Genomic DNA, 20,065 nt, shown 5'->3' with positions numbered 1-20,065 from the left:
TGCAGCCTACTTTGATAGCCATGGTATGAAAGGAGCTTTCAAAAAACATTTGCAGGATTTCATTGTTGAAGAGTGAAAATCAGTAAAGTGGTATAAATTAATTCAAAGGCATATACAGTACTATGATCAATGAAGACTATCATCAGTAAGTGGAGAAAATGGAGCACAACAGGGACATAGCCAAGATCAGAACTTCCCTACAAAGATAATGACACAACAAGAAAACTCATCATAGATACTACCAAGAGACCTACTGTACGGAATTTCTTTCAGTGACTGGTTTCCCCCTGCATACTGTATAACGACAGTCTCCTGTATTCTGTTGATGTCTTGGTTATTGGGTAGGATGGCAATATGAAAACAATTTCTCACTAAAAAAGAACACAATGCTCATCTAAATTTAGCAAAAAGTGACATTGAATCTTCCCAAGCCATGTGGGAACACATCTGGTGAGTCCAAGGTTGAACTTTTTGCTCTTAATACTAAAAGATATGCTTGGCACACTGGTGGCAGCATCATACTTTGGGGTTGTACCTATTAAGGACTCAAGTCAGGAAATAGACCATATGGAATATTTTGGCAGAGTACCTGCTGGCCTCTGTCAGAAAGATGAAGATGAGTTTCACTTTCCAAAAAGAAAACGATACACAGCACACATCCACGTTAACCAAGGAGTTGCTTCAGGTCCTAGTGTTGGTCAATGTCTTGGAATGGCTCAATCAGAGCCCAGCGCTCAATCCCATTGAAAACCTATGGAATGACCTAAAGAGGGCTGTGCACAGGAGATTGTAATTTGATGGTCCTTGATTTTTTTGCAGGGAAGGATGGGAAAGAATTGCTAAGGCCCGGTCTGCACAATTGATAGAAATGCACTCACTGTTATAATAAAAGTTAAAGATGCTTCTGTATATTATTCGTTTAGGGAGTGATGTGCAGACTTATACAACTAGACGATGTGTACCCAGCCTGACATCTGCTGCGATGGGACCCGGTGGGGGAGTCGGCATCGGCAATGCATACACACTTGCTGTTGCGGGCAGAGATTGTGGGGACCATGCTGCATTCAGCAGCATGGCCCTGGCTAGCGACATCCCCTGATGAGCCTGTATGTAGTGCCGATGGAGGATGTCGCTGACGATCCACGGGAGCACACATGGTCAGCGACATAGTGGGTACACACTAAACGATGTGCCCGATATGTTGGTCCGATCCACCGAATCGCATGGTACATCGTCTAGTGTGTACCCAGCATTGCTATTAATTCTGAGTCTATTTGTTTATCACATACATGTTGTTGGCCATATTAAAAATGGGAAAAAGTCTAACATGATATATCTAGATTTCATGCTTTACATCACAAAACACGCAGTGTACACTTTGTACAGTATATCCACATTATCTTGTTTTGTTGTTGAGTGGATTTAATCAGTAAATCCCATAGGGGGAATTCAGTTGTTTTTTTCGGTGCCCAACGTAATGGGCGTCTGTCAGAGTAATTTACATGTTGCTCTGATCGGGCATCCATTACTTTTTGACGACGAAAAGCATCGGGTTTAGCCACACAAAATGGCTAAACCCATGTTAAATCTGTGTTAGACCACTCAAACCATAGACTTATTGCACATTTCTGCTCGCCACCTAAGGAGGCTGCGACCAAAAATGTGTACAGCCGCGGCTATGGGCGCACAAACAGCAGAACAATTGAATTGCTAATGGTGAACGTCACCTAGCGGCTGGTGCGAAAAAACAATTACATTCTCCCTTGAATGTATAAATGATTTGATGCAAACAGGCAGTGATATTATGCTAAACAACATGGTTTAATAAAATGTAAACAAAATATGGAATATTATGTTTAATATTTATTTTTGTGAGTTTTAACTTGCCCTTGCTTTCCAGTGGCTATATGCCCTCCTCTCATGCATTACATCCAGTGAGATGTTCCCAGTCTGCTATTAACCAGCCAGTTCTAGATTCATGTACATGTTGTTTCTAAGGGTCGGAAGCTGATGGTTGTAATCCCGACCGCCGACTTCATGACTGGCTAATCCTGGCAGGGGTCTAACGACAGACGTCGAAATCCTGATGCCTGTCATTCGGCCTACGCCGGGAGCCCAACACCCGGCTTACCGATCTCAGCCAAGGGAATGGGCTCACTTGCAATTTTACCTAAGAACACAGCCATGAATAAAGAATGGTACCAAAACATCCTCCAAGAGCAACTTCTCCCAACCATCCAACAACAGTTTGGTGATGAACAATGCCTTTTCCAGCATGATGGAGCACATTGCCATAAGCAAAAAGTGATAACTAAATGGCTCGAGGAACAAAACATCAAAATTTTGAGTCCATGGCCAGGAAACTCCCCAGACCTTAAGCCCATTGATAACAAAAACCCACAATTTCTGACAAACTCCAAGTATTGTAGTCAAAAGAAAGATTATAATACCCCTACGTGTGCAAAATAACATGCAGCCTCCTATAGCACTAAACAGAAGTAACATCCAACTTCAAAATAGAAATGAGAAAATTGAAACATGTTATAGAGTTGGCGCTAGTTAATGTCCTACTTCAGTTAGATGAAATTACCCAGAAATTAATGGGAATGAAATTCTGTTCTATTCAACAAAACATATAAACATCAAAAATAATAATAATAATATACAGACATGGGAGTGTGGTCCCCAAAAGCAAAGCCTTCTCACCAGGAAATGGTACTGCGGTGGGCTGGTGCTAAAAATCATCGTGTAGTCCCGGGCTCAATAGCTCAGTGGATCCGGGGAGGTATAAATAGGAAGTACTTTCCTTCACATTCTCACTACTGCCTGAGGAAGAATCCTGGTAGATTCGAAATGCGTTGCAGGACCTATTTGCATGTGAGACCTGAGGGAGTGTATGGAACCAGAGCCCACCTTGGACTTCTTAAAAACCTTACTGCGGTGGTGTCGAGCTATTGAGCCTGGGGCTACATGCTGATTTTTAGCACCAGCCCACCGCAGTACCATTTCCTGGTGAGAACCACACTCCCATGTCTGTATATTATTATTATTTTTGATGTTTATATGTTTTGTTGAATAAAACGGAATTTCATTCCCATTAATTTCTGGGTAATTTCAACTAACTGAAGTAGGACATTAACTAGCGCCAACCCTATAACATGTTTCAATTTTTCTCAAACTCCAAGCATTGATTAGGCAAGAATGGGTGGCCATCAGTCAGTATGTGGCCCAGAAGTTGATTGGCAGTATGCCAGGGCGAATTGCAGAGGTCTTGAAAAAGAAGGGTCAACACTGTAAATATTGACACTTTCCATAAACTTAATGTAATTGTCAATAAAAGCCTTTGACACTTATGAAATGCTTGTAATTTTACTTCAGTATACCATAGTAACATCTGACAAAAAGGTCTAAAAACACTGAAGCAGCAAACTTTGTGAAAACCAATATTTGTGTCATTCTCAAAACTTTTTACCATGGCTGTAGAATGCCAAGAATAAAGTAAGTAAAGCATATGGTATGTAGTGAAGAATGCTAGTGTGGAAAAGGAAAGGAAGGGGTGAGGGAGGTAAAAAGGGAGGGGATCTCCCAAGGGGAGGAAAATATGGGATATGAAAAGGGGAGAGGTGACAGAGCTCTAACCAGTTGTAAAAGTGTGCAACAAGTGAGGTCCATAGAGGTTGGGTGTATTAGAACAGAAGAGCCGAAAGATTCCTAGGAGCAGCACCAATGGAGGGAAGCTAATTTAGGGCAAACCAAGGGCTCCATATTTGAATAAATCTTGGTGACATATTATGGAGATAAGCTGCTATCTTTTCCATAGCAGCTATATGCCAATAATCCTGTATGTTAATTGAAGGGATGGAGGATCAGGGTGTTTCGATTGAGAAGCTATTAGGCATTAAGCTGCATTAAGCATTTGGAAAACTAATTTATCTGATAGTTTGTTTAACGATACCATGGGGAGCCCAAGAAGGAAGAACCATGGATTCTTAGTAATTGCTATATTAGTTACCTTGCTCACCAGGGCTGCCATGGCATCCCAGAAGGCTGCGATTTTTGGGCATGGCTACAAGATATCACAAAAAGTAGTATAAGGTGGCGCTTATTAGACACAAAGCAGTATAAAGATTGAATATCTCGTTTTAATCACAATATAACAATGATAAAATAAATATCCTAAAAATTGTGCGAACACATAATAAGCATCTAAGATCTTGGGAATAGTCAGGTAATGTCATAGGTAATTATTCCACAGAGTTCCAAATAATCAAAACAATTGTATCATGTTAATGCCTGCTGTAGTTTGTTAGTTTGGAACTTAACACTCACAATGCCACAATGTGCTGTGATTGTAGTAGTGTTACAATGTTGCTAATACACTTCCGTATACATTTTGAAAGTTCTGATAAGATAAGTCTAGGCTGAATAAATAGTAAACCTCCTATATGGAATCCTTATACAGTCCTGGGTCAATGAGTACTTATAAGTAGCTCAGCTCCTCCATGAGTTTATGATGGGTAAACTGATAAGCTGCAGCGTCCAGCTTACCTCCTATATACAATATACACATTGTGTGACTCTCTGTCAGGAGACGGCAAATGCCTGGCTTCCGACAAAGTTTTGAGAGCGATGTCCGCAGTGGATCTAATCACAGTAAAGGTTAAGTGGAACAGCGATATCCTGAGTGCAGCATCTTAGTTCTCACACTCAGCTGCAAAAGTATGCACTGTCTATACTGTGCACCAAAAGTACACAAGGGGATACACTGGTTCCCACATCCAAATGTAGGTAGATCAGACTCTTTCTGTGGCTACAAGATATGAATGAAGGTCTCTCCACAGCCCCTCCAGCAGAGAGATGTAGATGGAACATTTTACGTAATCTCGTATAAAACATATACAAACAAAAATAAACCTTGTAGGTATTTTCTTTAATTTGTATGCAGATAGACGATATAGAGACCTTTTCCCAAATTATGGACCAGGAATCTTCCTCCAGGGGAGCCCCAAGGTCTATTTCCCATTGTAATTTGTATTTTAGAATTCCCATTGTAATTTGTATTTTGGAGTAGGGAGTTGTGAAAAGTGCAGTAGCAGGACATACAAAGTCCAGATCATGCCTTCATGAGTGGGCCATTAAGACATAACCGTTCTAAAGAGTTCATAGAATGGGTATGTACTGAGCAATGCGGAGATGTAACAAAGTGAGTCAACTAGAGATAAGTAAAGACATTTACATCATGGAAAGAAAACTTTTTCTATAAGTCACCTAGACTCATACAGGTGTCATCTTCCACAACATCTACCACAAACTTGATACCTCTAGAAATCCAAGGTGCACAGAGGGTCACAGAGATCCCAGGAGTAAATAATGGATTATCCCAGAGAGGAATGAGAGGGAAAGGGATGGAAAGAATTTTAAATCTACATGTACATTGATCCCAAATATTAATATGAAATAAACTGACGATTGGATGAGATGAGACAGTCAATGGTCAGTGTTTTGAAGAGATCCCCAGCATAGAAGGAAGAGAAACAAGCATACAAGCGTTAGTTTCTAATTGTACCCATCTCAGAGAGGTATTAGGGGCAAACCATGCCACAGCCTGGCTGAGGTGTGTAGCCAAAAAATATAATTTAATGTTTGAGAATCCTCAACCGCCATTTAAGTCTCTCTCCAAAGCTTTAGGAAACGAGCTCTGGCAATCTTCCACTTCCTTACAAACTGCACAAACTATCTGTGGAGCTGGATTAGAACTTTATTTGGAACACAGGGCCTGATTCAGACCCGTTCACTAAGCTGCGAATGCACGCTATGGGCGATCATCGCACATTTGTGCATGCGTATACGTCAAAGTATGCATGCGCGAACCAGTCACTGCGGCCGGGAATCGTGTGCTCGTAGTACACAGACTGGCCGCTACTGTGGGTGGTAACAGGGGAAGGTGCTTGTGAACAGGGGAGTGGTGCTGCGAACGTCTGACTGTCAAAATGGAGTTTTATGGGTGTGCATAATTAGCAAAGAAGCGTCATTATACACGTCACTTGGTTGTATTTCAGTCTGCAGTGATCGCAGCGCTTGCGGTGGGGTAGGGTCTACCTCAAGCGCTGCCTGCAGCTCCGATGGCTCTCAATGTCACTGATTAATCACACACTTCCTGGAGATGACGTGTGTGACGGGGTGAGGTGTCGATGTTGAGTGACAGCTCGCCCCGTTTTCTGGGCGGGCCGGGGGCGTGCCTGGCCAAACGGAGGCGTTCCAGTAGGTGATGTCAGTGGGGAGCTTCCTGCTCGATCAGAGCAGGAAGCTCCCTGGGGCTTAAGGTTGACGAGACCCTACCTTAGGGTCTCGTCGTAAGCCCCGATGGTCACGATGGTCTTGACCATCGCGACCATCACCCTTGTCGGTCGTTAGAGCTGTGGGTGTTAACCCACAGCCTAATGACCGTCATGGAGGCGGCCGTTCAGGATGCAAGCGGCCGCCTAGTTTCAGAACGACCGCTTGCATCCTACGACCGCCTCTGAATCAGGCCCATAGTACCTTAGTAAGCAAGATCAAACTAATTTGGGAGCGACACATGGGGAAAGGACAGAGTGAGTAGGATGTCATCTGTGAATAAAGATATTTTGAAGTACCCCAAACCATCCCGTCTCCAGGTAGTTGCAAATTTACAGATATTGGCAGTCAAGGCTTCTATAACCAATGCGAAGATCAGGGACGACGAAGAACACCCCTGCCGAGTACCATTAGTTATAGAGAAGGGGCATGAAACAACTCCACTAACTGCGACCCTGGTGGATGGGGATGAATATAGAGCCAGTATGTCTTGAAGAAATTGACCCTAAAAGCCATTTTGACGGAGCGTTTCATACATAAATGGCAAGCTAATCCTGTCAAATGCTTTCTCTGTGTCCAGAGAAAGCAGGAGAGCAGGACTTGATAGTATTAATAAGACTGATGACCCGTCTGGTGTTTTCTCGGGTCTGTCTCCCTGGGATGAAACCCACCTGATCATTAACAGTTGGATCAAAACAGAGTTTAAGCAAGCTGTCAGTTTAATGTTAGTATTCAATAATGAGATAGGCCGGTAGTGGGCGCAATTAGTAATTGGGTTAGGCTAGAATACCCTCACCCTCTGTACAGTGACATATACAATAGAAGGATGTATTTTAGGGATAGTGACCCATGACCCGGAAGTTCACTACACAAAGGGTATATAAAGAGGTCCCATTTAATCATAGTCATACTACCTTGAGTAAGAGAGTTTGATACTCTTGAAACGCTATGGTAAAGTGTGACAGGACGTTTTCAAGTAGGTGATAAATTACGTTAACTGTGAGAGACAACACCTGCATATGCACAAATTTAAGGAAAGCATATTAATATTCTATACTATTCTTTGACATTAGCGCATTCTGATAATCACCATTTTTTTAATATTGGAATTTAGAGGTTGTTTTTAGGGTCTAACTTACAGATTTTTAATTTGCTGCTGGGGAGTGTCAGTGCGCCAAAGCCACTTCAGCAGTAATATTTTATATACTTGATGTTGTTAAGGAGGTATGCAGTCGGGATGCCGACGGTCTAAATGCTGACTGTTGGCATCCTGACTGTCTAATCCCAGCAAGGGTCTAATGACAGGTGTCGAAATCCCGACACCTGTCATTTTACCAACGCCAGGAGCCCGACACCTGGCATCCCGATCGTCCGGTGGTAAATCATACCGATCCCGTTAAGGATACCTTCAAGGATCAAAAATCCCCTCTGGGTTTCGAAAAATATTAGAAGGAACAAAAGTAATGTGACTGGCAAATTATATAGTAACAATTTCTTCTTGTGCTGAGGATCACAAGCGTGGTAGACATTGGGATAGCATTTAGATTTAAGTTCAGGGTGACGGGCACCTGAAAAGTTGGCATACTGCAGAAACACCATTGGACATATGTATATAATTTTGTTTTTCTTAAATTCGTATTTCGCTATATAAATTGTCCAAGATGGTGCAAAAGGTGTCCCATTTAAATCATGGTCCAATGCTACTTCCAAGGCCATGTAAAAATTAGGTAATACGGTGATCACTCATTACATGACTGTATTCAGCAAGTAGAGTAATTTACATGTTGCTCTGATCGGGCATCCATTACTTTTTGACGACGAAAAGCATCGGGTTTAGCCACACAAAATGGCTAAACCCATGTTAAATCTGTGTTAGACCACTCAAACCATAGACTTATTGCACATTTCTGCTCGCCACCTAAGGAGGCTGCGACCAAAAATGTGTACAGCCGCGGCTATGGGCGCACAAACAGCAGAACAATTGAATTGCTAATGGTGAACGTCACCTAGCGGCTGGTGCGAAAAAACAATTACATTCTCCCTTGAATGTATAAATGATTTGATGCAAACAGGCAGTGATATTATGCTAAACAACATGGTTTAATAAAATGTAAACAAAATATGGAATATTATGTTTAATATTTATTTTTGTGAGTTTTAACTTGCCCTTGCTTTCCAGTGGCTATATGCCCTCCTCTCATGCATTACATCCAGTGAGATGTTCCCAGTCTGCTATTAACCAGCCAGTTCTAGATTCATGTACATGTTGTTTCTAAGGGTCGGAAGCTGATGGTTGTAATCCCGACCGCCGACTTCATGACTGGCTAATCCTGGCAGGGGTCTAACGACAGACGTCGAAATCCTGATGCCTGTCATTCGGCCTACGCCGGGAGCCCAACACCCGGCTTACCGATCTCAGCCAAGGGAATGGGCTCACTTGCAATTTTACCTAAGAACACAGCCATGAATAAAGAATGGTACCAAAACATCCTCCAAGAGCAACTTCTCCCAACCATCCAACAACAGTTTGGTGATGAACAATGCCTTTTCCAGCATGATGGAGCACATTGCCATAAGCAAAAAGTGATAACTAAATGGCTCGAGGAACAAAACATCAAAATTTTGAGTCCATGGCCAGGAAACTCCCCAGACCTTAAGCCCATTGATAACAAAAACCCACAATTTCTGACAAACTCCAAGTATTGTAGTCAAAAGAAAGATTATAATACCCCTACGTGTGCAAAATAACATGCAGCCTCCTATAGCACTAAACAGAAGTAACATCCAACTTCAAAATAGAAATGAGAAAATTGAAACATGTTATAGAGTTGGCGCTAGTTAATGTCCTACTTCAGTTAGATGAAATTACCCAGAAATTAATGGGAATGAAATTCTGTTCTATTCAACAAAACATATAAACATCAAAAATAATAATAATAATATACAGACATGGGAGTGTGGTCCCCAAAAGCAAAGCCTTCTCACCAGGAAATGGTACTGCGGTGGGCTGGTGCTAAAAATCATCGTGTAGTCCCGGGCTCAATAGCTCAGTGGATCCGGGGAGGTATAAATAGGAAGTACTTTCCTTCACATTCTCACTACTGCCTGAGGAAGAATCCTGGTAGATTCGAAATGCGTTGCAGGACCTATTTGATACTCTTGAAACGCTATGGTAAAGTGTGACAGGACGTTTTCAAGTAGGTGATAAATTACGTTAACTGTGAGAGACAACACCTGCATATGCACAAATTTAAGGAAAGCATATTAATATTCTATACTATTCTTTGACATTAGCGCATTCTGATAATCACCATTTTTTTAATATTGGAATTTAGAGGTTGTTTTTAGGGTCTAACTTACAGATTTTTAATTTGCTGCTGGGGAGTGTCAGTGCGCCAAAGCCACTTCAGCAGTAATATTTTATATACTTGATGTTGTTAAGGAGGTATGCAGTCGGGATGCCGACGGTCTAAATGCTGACTGTTGGCATCCTGACTGTCTAATCCCAGCAAGGGTCTAATGACAGGTGTCGAAATCCCGACACCTGTCATTTTACCAACGCCAGGAGCCCGACACCTGGCATCCCGATCGTCCGGTGGTAAATCATACCGATCCCGTTAAGGATACCTTCAAGGATCAAAAATCCCCTCTGGGTTTCGAAAAATATTAGAAGGAACAAAAGTAATGTGACTGGCAAATTATATAGTAACAATTTCTTCTTGTGCTGAGGATCACAAGCGTGGTAGACATTGGGATAGCATTTAGATTTAAGTTCAGGGTGACGGGCACCTGAAAAGTTGGCATACTGCAGAAACACCATTGGACATATGTATATAATTTTGTTTTTCTTAAATTCGTATTTCGCTATATAAATTGTCCAAGATGGTGCAAAAGGTGTCCCATTTAAATCATGGTCCAATGCTACTTCCAAGGCCATGTAAAAATTAGGTAATACGGTGATCACTCATTACATGACTGTATTCAGCAAGTACTCCTGAAATAAGCACAGCTTCTCCCATAAGATAAAGTACCATTATGTACCTCCAGTCACCTCTGTCCTGATTTCCTGAGCCAGTGGCGTATATGATTATCAGGTGTGTGGTACAAATGGGCCCCTGGGTTAAGGGGTCCCTGCACTGCACACCCTGCACCCAGAACAGACTTCACTTAGTGTGCTCTGTGCCATGCAGTGGTTCTCCCCCCATGTAATCTGCCAGCGACACTGTGCCATGCAGTGGTTCTTCCCCCATGTAATCTGCCAGCGACACCATTTTTTTTAGGTGATTTAATAAAAAAGATAGTGCCAGTATTAGCTTTGTGCCATAGCCTTTACTATCATGAGCCATACATCACTGGAAAGATAGTGCCCCTAGCAGAAGGTAGGGGGCTCTACATGGAGTGGAGAGGGGCACTGCACACAGTCCCCCATCTCCAGACTTTGCACACCTGGGTCCTGAGCTCTGTGCTCTGCACAGGTGCAAAGGAAAATAGACCCACAATGCAAACTAGTAAATGCATAGCCATATACCTATCCAATGTTATTTCCTTTTCAGCCCCTAATATAAGGGAAACTACTGTACATTAAAAACAGAATGAAGTATATTTTATGGGCTCTTATAGATATTGCATTGGAAAATGCTGATAAAAGAAAGCCACTTGTGCTAAAAGCATAACTAAAACACGGCGGAAACGTGAATTGATTTTCATGCATATTACCCCTTACTAATTGTTCATCATTGACCAACTGTACAGTACATTTTGTCTTATTCTGTGTAATTAATATTGCTATTATCAGGGGCATTTTAAGAGAGGAGGGGGCCCGTGTTCACTCCCCGTCCGGGGCCCCCTCCTCTCTCTCCGGAGGCCGCCGCGCACTGACAGCCTCAGTAGGATCTTGGCACTAGTTTGTGCCCGGAGTCTACTGCGTATATGCAGGTCACTGGGAAAATAACGCAGCAGGAATTTTCCTGGCGATTCCCTACTGCGCATGTGTAGAATGCCGGGAAATGGCCACGGAGGCCATTTTCCAGGAGTTTTGTGTAATGCCTCTCCAGCTGACTTGGGACTTTGGAGAGGTAAGTATTAAAAAATATGGGTGCAGGGTGTGCAGTATGGGCCCCCTCTGGACCCAGGGGCCCATGTGCACCGCACACCCTGCACCCATTATAGATACACCCATGGCCATTATGCAGACCCTCCAACATGACCCGTTCCATTAGGTACAAAATACTCTGCTCCTGGACTTACTACTTAATTTATTATTGCAGCCACCTGTGGTGATGCACCGGTCTCATCAATTACATAGTTCACCACAGGTGGCTGCAATCATACAATAGGTGGGAAGTCCAGGAGTAGAGTGTTTTGTACCCAATGGAATGGGTCATGTTGGAGGGTAGGCATTATGTATTCTTATTAGCATCCCAGTTTTTTTTACATTTCATTGGATTGATAACAATAAAATTACTGAATAACCGTGTTTAGTGAGCATGTGTCATAAATAATGGAGATTAAAGTGCACCACGTGACCCCAGGATTGCATGGTGGCAGATGAGGTAAGTGAGCCAGTAAAATGACTGTACAAATTTGGAGCTATCACACGCTGTGGCTTTTAATGAATAGTTGACCTTAGCTCTTTCATTTCAAAGTGCAAACAACACACTTTCGGTATGCGCTGCTTGGGTTACATGATGACGTATAATTACAGTACAGTTCAACATGCTTAGACATATCATAGGGGTCTATTTACTAAGCAGTGTTAGGAGACAGAGTGATAAGGTGCCAGCCAATCATCTCCCAACTGTCATTTTTCGTACACAGCCTGTGAGATGACAGTTGGGAGCTGATTGGCTGGCACCTTATCACTTTTTACTCTGTCTACTAACACTGCTTAGTAAATAGACTCCTAAGTGTTATATCACCTGTGACATATTCATTTTGTCAGCATGTACAGCAAGAACATAACATGACATATTTCTGGGGTTAGATCTTGTTTATGTGTTGCATCAGCATTAGGAATATTCTGTAGAGTCTATATGCAAAGCCTGTGTGAGATTCACCTACATGTAAGAGCAGCGCCATAATTAGTGGTCCTGTCCTCCGTGTGACATCATATAGACGGGCGGGGCTGCAAACATCGGGAATTACAACAATGCGGGCATTGCTGTAATTCCTGGTGTCTGTGTCTGTAAGGGCAGAGGTGTGCATGCCTAAAGCATCCTAAGGCCGCTTCAGGCGGCACTGCTGCAGAGATTCTGGCTGCAGGATGCCTTTCCAGGCACTTTCCGCTCTGTGTGGTGGCACTGCTGGCACACCTTTATTTATGACCCTGGGTGAGAGTCTCACAATCTGTATTTATTTCAAGTACCACACCGTACTTGTCTACTCTCCCTGAACGTCCAGGGGACTAGTAGTTCACCCTCCCACATTACGCCAACTTCCTAGTAAAATGGGGGCGCAAAGAGGCAATTATCAGAGGATGGTGTCATGTCATCATGGCTACACCCCCTCTCAGCATGGTGAGGAGCAGAGGTAAGTTAGAAGAATGTTTTACACGTATTTAGTTGTATTTGTATTTACTTGAAGGGTTTGTATATCATTTTGCATTGTGATAATTTTCTGACTTACACATATCAAGAAACTAGCTGAGCATTGGTTTCTTTGAGCTAAATTGTACAGTGCGCTATGGAGTCATTGGAAACCTAACCAGGAAAAATTATTGGAAGGGTTGGAACAGTATCATACAGAAGAATATGCTGTAATTAATATTGGCTAAAGTATTTGCCAGACTTTACCAGAATTTGGATAAGGTTTACAGCATAGTGGGATTAGTGTTACTGTTAAATGTGGAACTGACATGTTATGTAAAATTTGGTTTAACAGCAACGTATTCAGATACATGAGTGATAACAATTAGCAATAACAACTTTATTAATAATAAAATATACAATTCAAAATGCATAATCTGTGTAATTTTTTTTGTAGGATTAACAAGGAAATTAACTGGCATCTGCTTCATCTGTCCATGTTGGCTATGTCATTTTTTCTCATTGCTTTCAGAAGAACCTAGAATGCAAAAAAACAAACAGGCATGGAATAACGTTCAAAAAAATATGTACATATCAGAACACATTTATTTTGCCTTATAGTAGCGTTATTGTCCACACACCATTTCCACATAAGATAATTAATGTGCAAATTGTTTTGATTCATGCAAAACAAAAATTGCAAAATACTGGAGAACAAGGCAATCAGAGTTCATGGAACGTAAATCAGCAAGTATCAACAAATGTCGCTGTGATTCTATATAGCAGTATTGCCTAATTTATGTATTCACGACTGCTTTTTTAACATGCTTATAACCCTATCTAATTAGTATTGTTGTCCAGATATATATAACACAATTGGAAAACATACATCCCATATAAGGGTTTGACTGGGCTTGCGTAAATATATGGGGGAGCTGCACGTTGGGGGAAGAAAGGGGCACTGCACATTGGCCTGCATATCTCTTAAAATGTCCTGGTCAATGTCCATATCTCCCCCATGCTACTCATTTAGGGGTATATTTACTAAAGGGCGGGTTTTTAGAAGTGGAGATGTTGCCCATAACCACCACTCAGATTCTACTTAACATTGATCTAGCACCTTTTAGAACACAGGTTCTCAAACTCGGTCCTCAGGACCCCAAACAGTGCATGTTTTCCAGGTCTCCACACTGAATCAAGTGAGATAATTAGCTCCACCTGTGGATCTTTTAAAATGTGTCATTGAGTAATGAATACACCTGTGCACCTGCTGGGTGACCTGCAAAACGTGACCTGTGTGGGGTCCCGAGGACCGAGTTAGAGAACCACTGTTTTAGAAGATAATAGCTAGAATCTCATTGGTTGCTATGGGCAACATCTCCACTTCTAAAAACCCGCACTTTAGTAAATTTACCCCTTAGGCGCTGTTGCATATGGGACCATTGGTATCAGAAACTAACAGGCAAAATTATGGTCATTCCTGGCCGATGACTGGGAGGTGGCCTGAAATGAACACAGAAAGTAACGCCACGTGGGCGCGTAATGGGTCTCGAGAGTGTCGAGGGCATGTCAGTGAAAGCGGATGCACAGCCCCAGCCCCAGAGGCCATGTTCAGATGGTGCGCCGAAGGTGGTGCATCAAGAACCACCGTCAGTGTTCCAGAGTGAACGGACACTGAAAGTGGGCTTCTCTGGACTTGCTCATTCAGGCGCACGCTAGTACACCAGGGTATGGCTGAAACTAGAATTTGCATATTATCGCTCCCGTGACTACGGCAACAGACCCAAGAGCAGATGTGGCAGCATCTACATCTGAATAATGCCCTATTAATGTGATAGGCATTTTAATTATCAAAAAGGTATGCCTTCTTGGGCTACCACGTTATTCCTACACATTCCATTACATTTAAGATGGCGAAAACTAGACTGGTAAAAAAAAAATTGCTAAATTATTTAGACAATTCTGTGTGTGAAATTCTGCTTTAATGCTGAGGCAAGAACCACAGCTTGGTGGTGCTTAGGTAAAAACAATAACAATACACACATTTGCTTTTAACTTTCTTGCTATTCAATCACTTTTAGGATTTATTTCCCATTTTAGTAGAAGCAAAAAATAAACTAATGATATTTTCAGAAAATGCTAAGTTTTCTGAATAAACACGGTACAAGTTTTGTTGATACTGCCTAACAAAATTATTGATATCGTTGTTGGAATTTGACCAGCCCCAAAAAGTAACAAAATAGGTTCAGTACAGGGGTAAGAAAAGCTTCTAAAAGCAGGCCTCTCATAAAGCACTGCCAGTGCACTTTACAAGTAAAAACCATGTTTTTATTTCCATCATATAAAGAACTTATAGGGCCAAATGGTATAGCCTGCTAATTGATATATATTAAAATAACCTAAATAATATTATTGAAGGAGCAGTTTTGAAATCTCACTCATCTCTAGCAACCATCTTCAGTACATGCTTGAGAAAACAAGCTGCAAATGTAAATGTATACAAAGCATTAGTTAGTTGTCCTCTGTTATTGTGTACTTACTCTCTCTACCTGACGTTCTCCAAGGACCCAGGTCCAGTGATGGGATGCTGTTACAGTTGACAAAATCTCGAGGGTAACTGTTCCCCATGAAGACATTTTGAGGGACCTTGTTGATGTTACTGTTATTACAGATGATACTGGCCAGAGTCACTTTGTCTATTGATTTTCTTTGCGCTGGCTTAAGCGCCGCAGAATGTTCATAGTAAAACCTAAATGGAAAAGTAATGAAGGATCATTCATCTTTTTTGTGCACAGATCTACTGTATCTATTACTAAAAGTACAATTCCTTTTAGAAAATAAATGGAAATGTTTAATTAATGAAAGGTGCCAGATTTGTCAGCAGGATTTGCCATACTGTTATTCTTTTTTTACAAAGTGGCAACATACTGTATTATGCAGCACTATACATTGGGGGATTGTGAGCCAAACACATAACATGTATTAGCAGGTACAAGCTTACACCTAAGAGGTGTCGGGAATATTTAATACCGAAGGTAGCATAACAGCAATTATTTCAAAGAATAGGGCAGAATTGCAGGGGCTTCTTGAAGAAGTGGGCCTGCCCAAACACTACCATCTCCGGCAAGTGGACCCCCCTTCCACGTGATGGCATCTTCCAAGATGGCGCATGTGAATAAGATAGCAAGGACTCTGGCACAGTGCCAGTCTTTGCTTTCACTGTGACGTGCCATCTTTCTGAAGATATAACTGGAAAGATGGCACTGCATAGGATGGGAGACCTACTTGCCAGCACCAGTTAGCTATGCTTTGGTGCAGTGTGTGTGGTGTAAGGGCCAACCTGGACCCAGGGGCACGTGTGCAGCACACACCCTGCTGCCATTAAAGGTATGCTTATGCAGAGTTGATGTAGGAACAGTATTATGGAGAAAGATAAACATAGGCTTTGATGAAGGAATCATCATCAGGGACCATATGATCATATGGTCATCAGGGACCATATATGCAGTTATGATGTTCCTGATAGAGTGGGAGAGAAGCTTGCATATAAGGAGAGCTGTAAGGGAGAAATCTTATAGGCCTGCATAAGATAAGGACAGTATAGCAAATGCCAAGAGACTGTACCATTCACAGGTGTAGGGAGAGGTCAACAATGTTAATTAAAAAAAAAAAAAAATTATATATATATATATATATATATATATATTAATATATATTTAAAAGAGGTGTGAATCAAACAATACACAGCCCATCTGACTAGCAGAACCTGCAGTGGTAGAGTGTGGAAGCTACTTTACATCTTGGATCAACTTGTTACTTTAAAAAAAAAATATTGCACTGTTGATCAGTACTAAATGCAAGGACTACTTTAGCAATATTAAAGAACATCTATTAGTGATTAATATACAATACAGTTATCAATCTAATGACCAACATACAATACAGAGAGCATTTTAGGAGCTTGTTTACAATACATAGAGCATTCTAATCTACCTACAATACAGAGAGAATCAAATTGACATGTGCAAAATAGAGAGCAGTGTAGTGAAAACTTTAGAAAAATATTCTAGTGGCTTATACATAAACAAGTTTTCTATATAATGTAGACCATAGTCTACTGTATAGCATGAAATATATATCATATTCTAGTGGCTACCAAGAGTGTGGTATGAAGATTGACAGTGAAAATTCGACATTCAGAAGGTTGACTCCAAAAGATCAACTGGTTCTGGATGTTGACAGTCAATAGGTCAACATGGTCAGTAGGTTAACCATCATTCTGTGGACATGTATTCAGATTGAGAGGGTTAAATGGTCAACACATTGAAAAGGTCGACATTTAACACTAACACACTAAAATGTCAACACATGGCTTTTTTTATTTTAGCCTCATAAAAAATCCATATATTGACATTTTAAAGTCAACGTGTTAAATGTTGACCTTTTGAATATGTCGACCATTTAACCCTGTCATTCTAAATACATGTCTACAGAATGATGGTCAACCTAATTACCATGTCAACATTTTGACTGTCAACATTCAGAATGCATCGACCTTAAGGTGTCGACCTTCTGAATGTCCACCTTTTTATTGTTGACCAATTCACGTATACCGGCTACCAAAATAAACAACCCAGATCTCTGTTGGCTACCACAATCCTAAGAACTGGTTATGACATCTCCTTGTACTCTAATTGGTGAACAGTCAGCCAGAGATGCCTCTCTTTTTAAGATAATGCAGCGGCAGTAGGAAAAGGTTTAGCAATTGTCTTACATTCTTAAGAAACCTAGGAGATTTTGGGTGAAAGTCTTGAGGCCGCAAGTTAGGATATCAGGACCAGGCTGCTCCCAAAATAAGCAAACCAGTAGTATTGTCTTATGAACAGCCTCATACAGCTAACATGGACACCAGGACACTTAGAGGAGTCAATATATTTTGCTATCTTTGATATATATACTGTGTTGGAGACACTATTACAGCATCTGCCGCCGGTCTCAATACCGACAGGGGAATCCCGACAAGGGACCTAAGATAGGCATCAAAATACTGACACCTATCTTAATCCAGACGCCGGATTGCCAAAGGACGCCAGCCTGAACAAGGTTAATCTGTGGCGTTAGCTGGGCGGGGTTAGGTTTAGGCACAAAGGTGTAAGGTTAGGTTTAGGCACAAAGGGGGAGACTTGACTGTTGTTTAGGCACTAACGGGGAAGGTTAGGGTGCTGGTTGGGGAGGGTTAGGCTACAAAAAGGGAGGCTTAGGGTGGGAAGGGTAAGTATACTTACCCGACCCCTGTCAGGATGCCAACCATCGGGACGCCGCTTTCTTTATTCTGACAGGAGTTTCCCGACAGCCGGCATTACATACCCATTCCCTTGAAAAGTATACCAAATCAGTTACCGGAGACTTTAATAGATATTTCATGAAAATACATGACCGTTTATTGTTTTCAATTAATTGAATATAGACACATGTATAATTTATATGTTGTAAAGGAACTTACCGGTCTCCATCTCGAGACCTACGGAACTGATCTCCAATCAGGCAAGAAAGCAGCTTTCCAGTTCTTCCATTGGGAACCAGGGGTTCAGATACTCCTCCAACCCAGACATCAATGTTTTCAGCCGTTCCGTATAAACGGATCAATGTTTTTGCGAGGTTCTTATTATTCAGCACAGTGGCCAATTCCGCCACATCACGTGGTGCGGAAAGACCACAGAACCTCCTCCACGAGTTGTATCCTTTTTTGAACAGAACAGAACCAGCTTATACCATTACTTAGGAATAAATTTCTCACATAAATCCTGTACAGTACTACTGGGGGAAATCTATATGCAGAAATTAATCTATGCATTTTTGCATAGCTACAATAGGTTTAGAGAAGGAAAGATCTACAGGAATTTGCTTTGCCTGAAATGGGCTGAAACTGGGTGGCTAAAGGGTGGCAACATGAATGAGTCATGCATACGGAGACTTTCTTGCCCATACCATGGGACTGGTACAAGGGGTGTAAAATATTTTGTCAACATTCATAATATCGACATGCTTGGCATGTCGACACTGACCTTGTTGACATTCATCATGTAGTCTCTAATGAAATGTGCACATGATTAGAATATAATCAAAAATTCCTTGGTGGTCTAGGGGTGACTCACTATAAGGCTGCTCCAGCGGTGTCTTCCGTGTCCAGCGGTTATGTCCTAATGACTTGTGAAACTTTTGGCAGTGAGTATCGGTAACCCTAACCTTCCAATTAGTGCCTAACCATAACCTCCCCTTCTGTAGCCTAACCCTAACACTCCCGTAACCTAACACTAACACTCCTGTAGCCTAGCCCTAACACTCCCGTAGCCTAACCCTAACACTCCCATAACCTAACACTAAAACTAACACTCCTGTAGCCTAGCCCTAACACTCCTGTAGCCTAGCCCTAACGTTCCCATAGCCTAACCCTAACACTCCTGCAGCCTAAAACTAACACTCCTGTAGCCTAGCCCTAACACTCCCGTAGCCTAACCCTAACACTCCCATAACCTAACACTAAAACTAACACTCCTGTAGCCTAGCCCTAACACTCCCGTAGCCTAACCCTAACACTCCCATAGTCTAACACTAACACTCCCATAGTCTAACACTAACACTCCCGTAGCCTAGCCCTAACACTCCCATAGCCTAGCCCTAAAACTCCCGTAACCTAAAACTAACACTCCCATAGCCTAACACTAACGCTCCCGTAGCCTAGCCAAAACACTCCCGCAGCCTAACACTAACACTCCCGTAACCTAAAACTAACACTCCCATAGCCTTACAATAACGCTCCCGTAACCTAACCCTAACACTCCCATAGCATAACACTAACACTCCCGTAACCTAAAACTAACACTCCCATAGCCTAACCCTAACACTCCCGTAGCCTAACACTAATAGTCCCATAGTCTAGCCCTAACGCTCCCATAGCCTAACCCTAACACTCCCGTAGCCTAAAACTAACACTCCTGTAGCCTAGCCCTAACGCTCGCGTAGCCTAACACTAACTCTCCAGTAGAATAGCCCCAACACTACAGTAGCCAAACCCTAACACTCCCATAGCCTAGCTCTAATGCTCCTGTAGCCTAACACTAACTCTCCTGTAGACTAGCCCTAACCTTCCGCTACCACAGCCTAACCCTCCTATCCATGCAGAATATCAACATTTCACATGTCAA

At 41.9% G+C, this 20,065-nt stretch overlaps 1 protein-coding gene across 2 annotated transcripts in view; it reads right to left on the bottom strand.

Moving 5' to 3' along the window:
* Nucleotides 1-12,893: 12,893 nt before the first annotated feature.
* The window catches only part of LOC148518074 (myeloperoxidase-like), a 63,703-nt gene continuing 56,531 nt past the window's right edge, over nucleotides 12,894-20,065 (bottom strand). For both annotated transcript variants that reach the window (XM_088477816.1, XM_088477817.1), the window contains 3 exons: nucleotides 18,364-18,601; nucleotides 15,401-15,609; nucleotides 12,894-13,398 (listed from right to left, as the gene is read on the bottom strand). In XM_088477816.1, coding sequence (XP_088333942.1) covers nucleotides 13,370-13,398; nucleotides 15,401-15,609; nucleotides 18,364-18,601 — 476 coding nt within the window. In that variant the 3' untranslated portion in view covers nucleotides 12,894-13,369. The remainder of the gene's footprint in view (nucleotides 13,399-15,400; nucleotides 15,610-18,363; nucleotides 18,602-20,065) is intronic.

This window comes from Taudactylus pleione, unplaced genomic scaffold (genome assembly GCF_031769625.1).
Source record: "Taudactylus pleione unplaced genomic scaffold, aTauple2 ptg000203l, whole genome shotgun sequence".
NCBI classification, from domain to species: domain Eukaryota; kingdom Metazoa; phylum Chordata; class Amphibia; order Anura; family Myobatrachidae; genus Taudactylus; species Taudactylus pleione.
The sequence above is the reverse complement of the archived record's forward strand: the minus strand, read 5'-3'. Positions and strand labels throughout refer to the sequence as shown.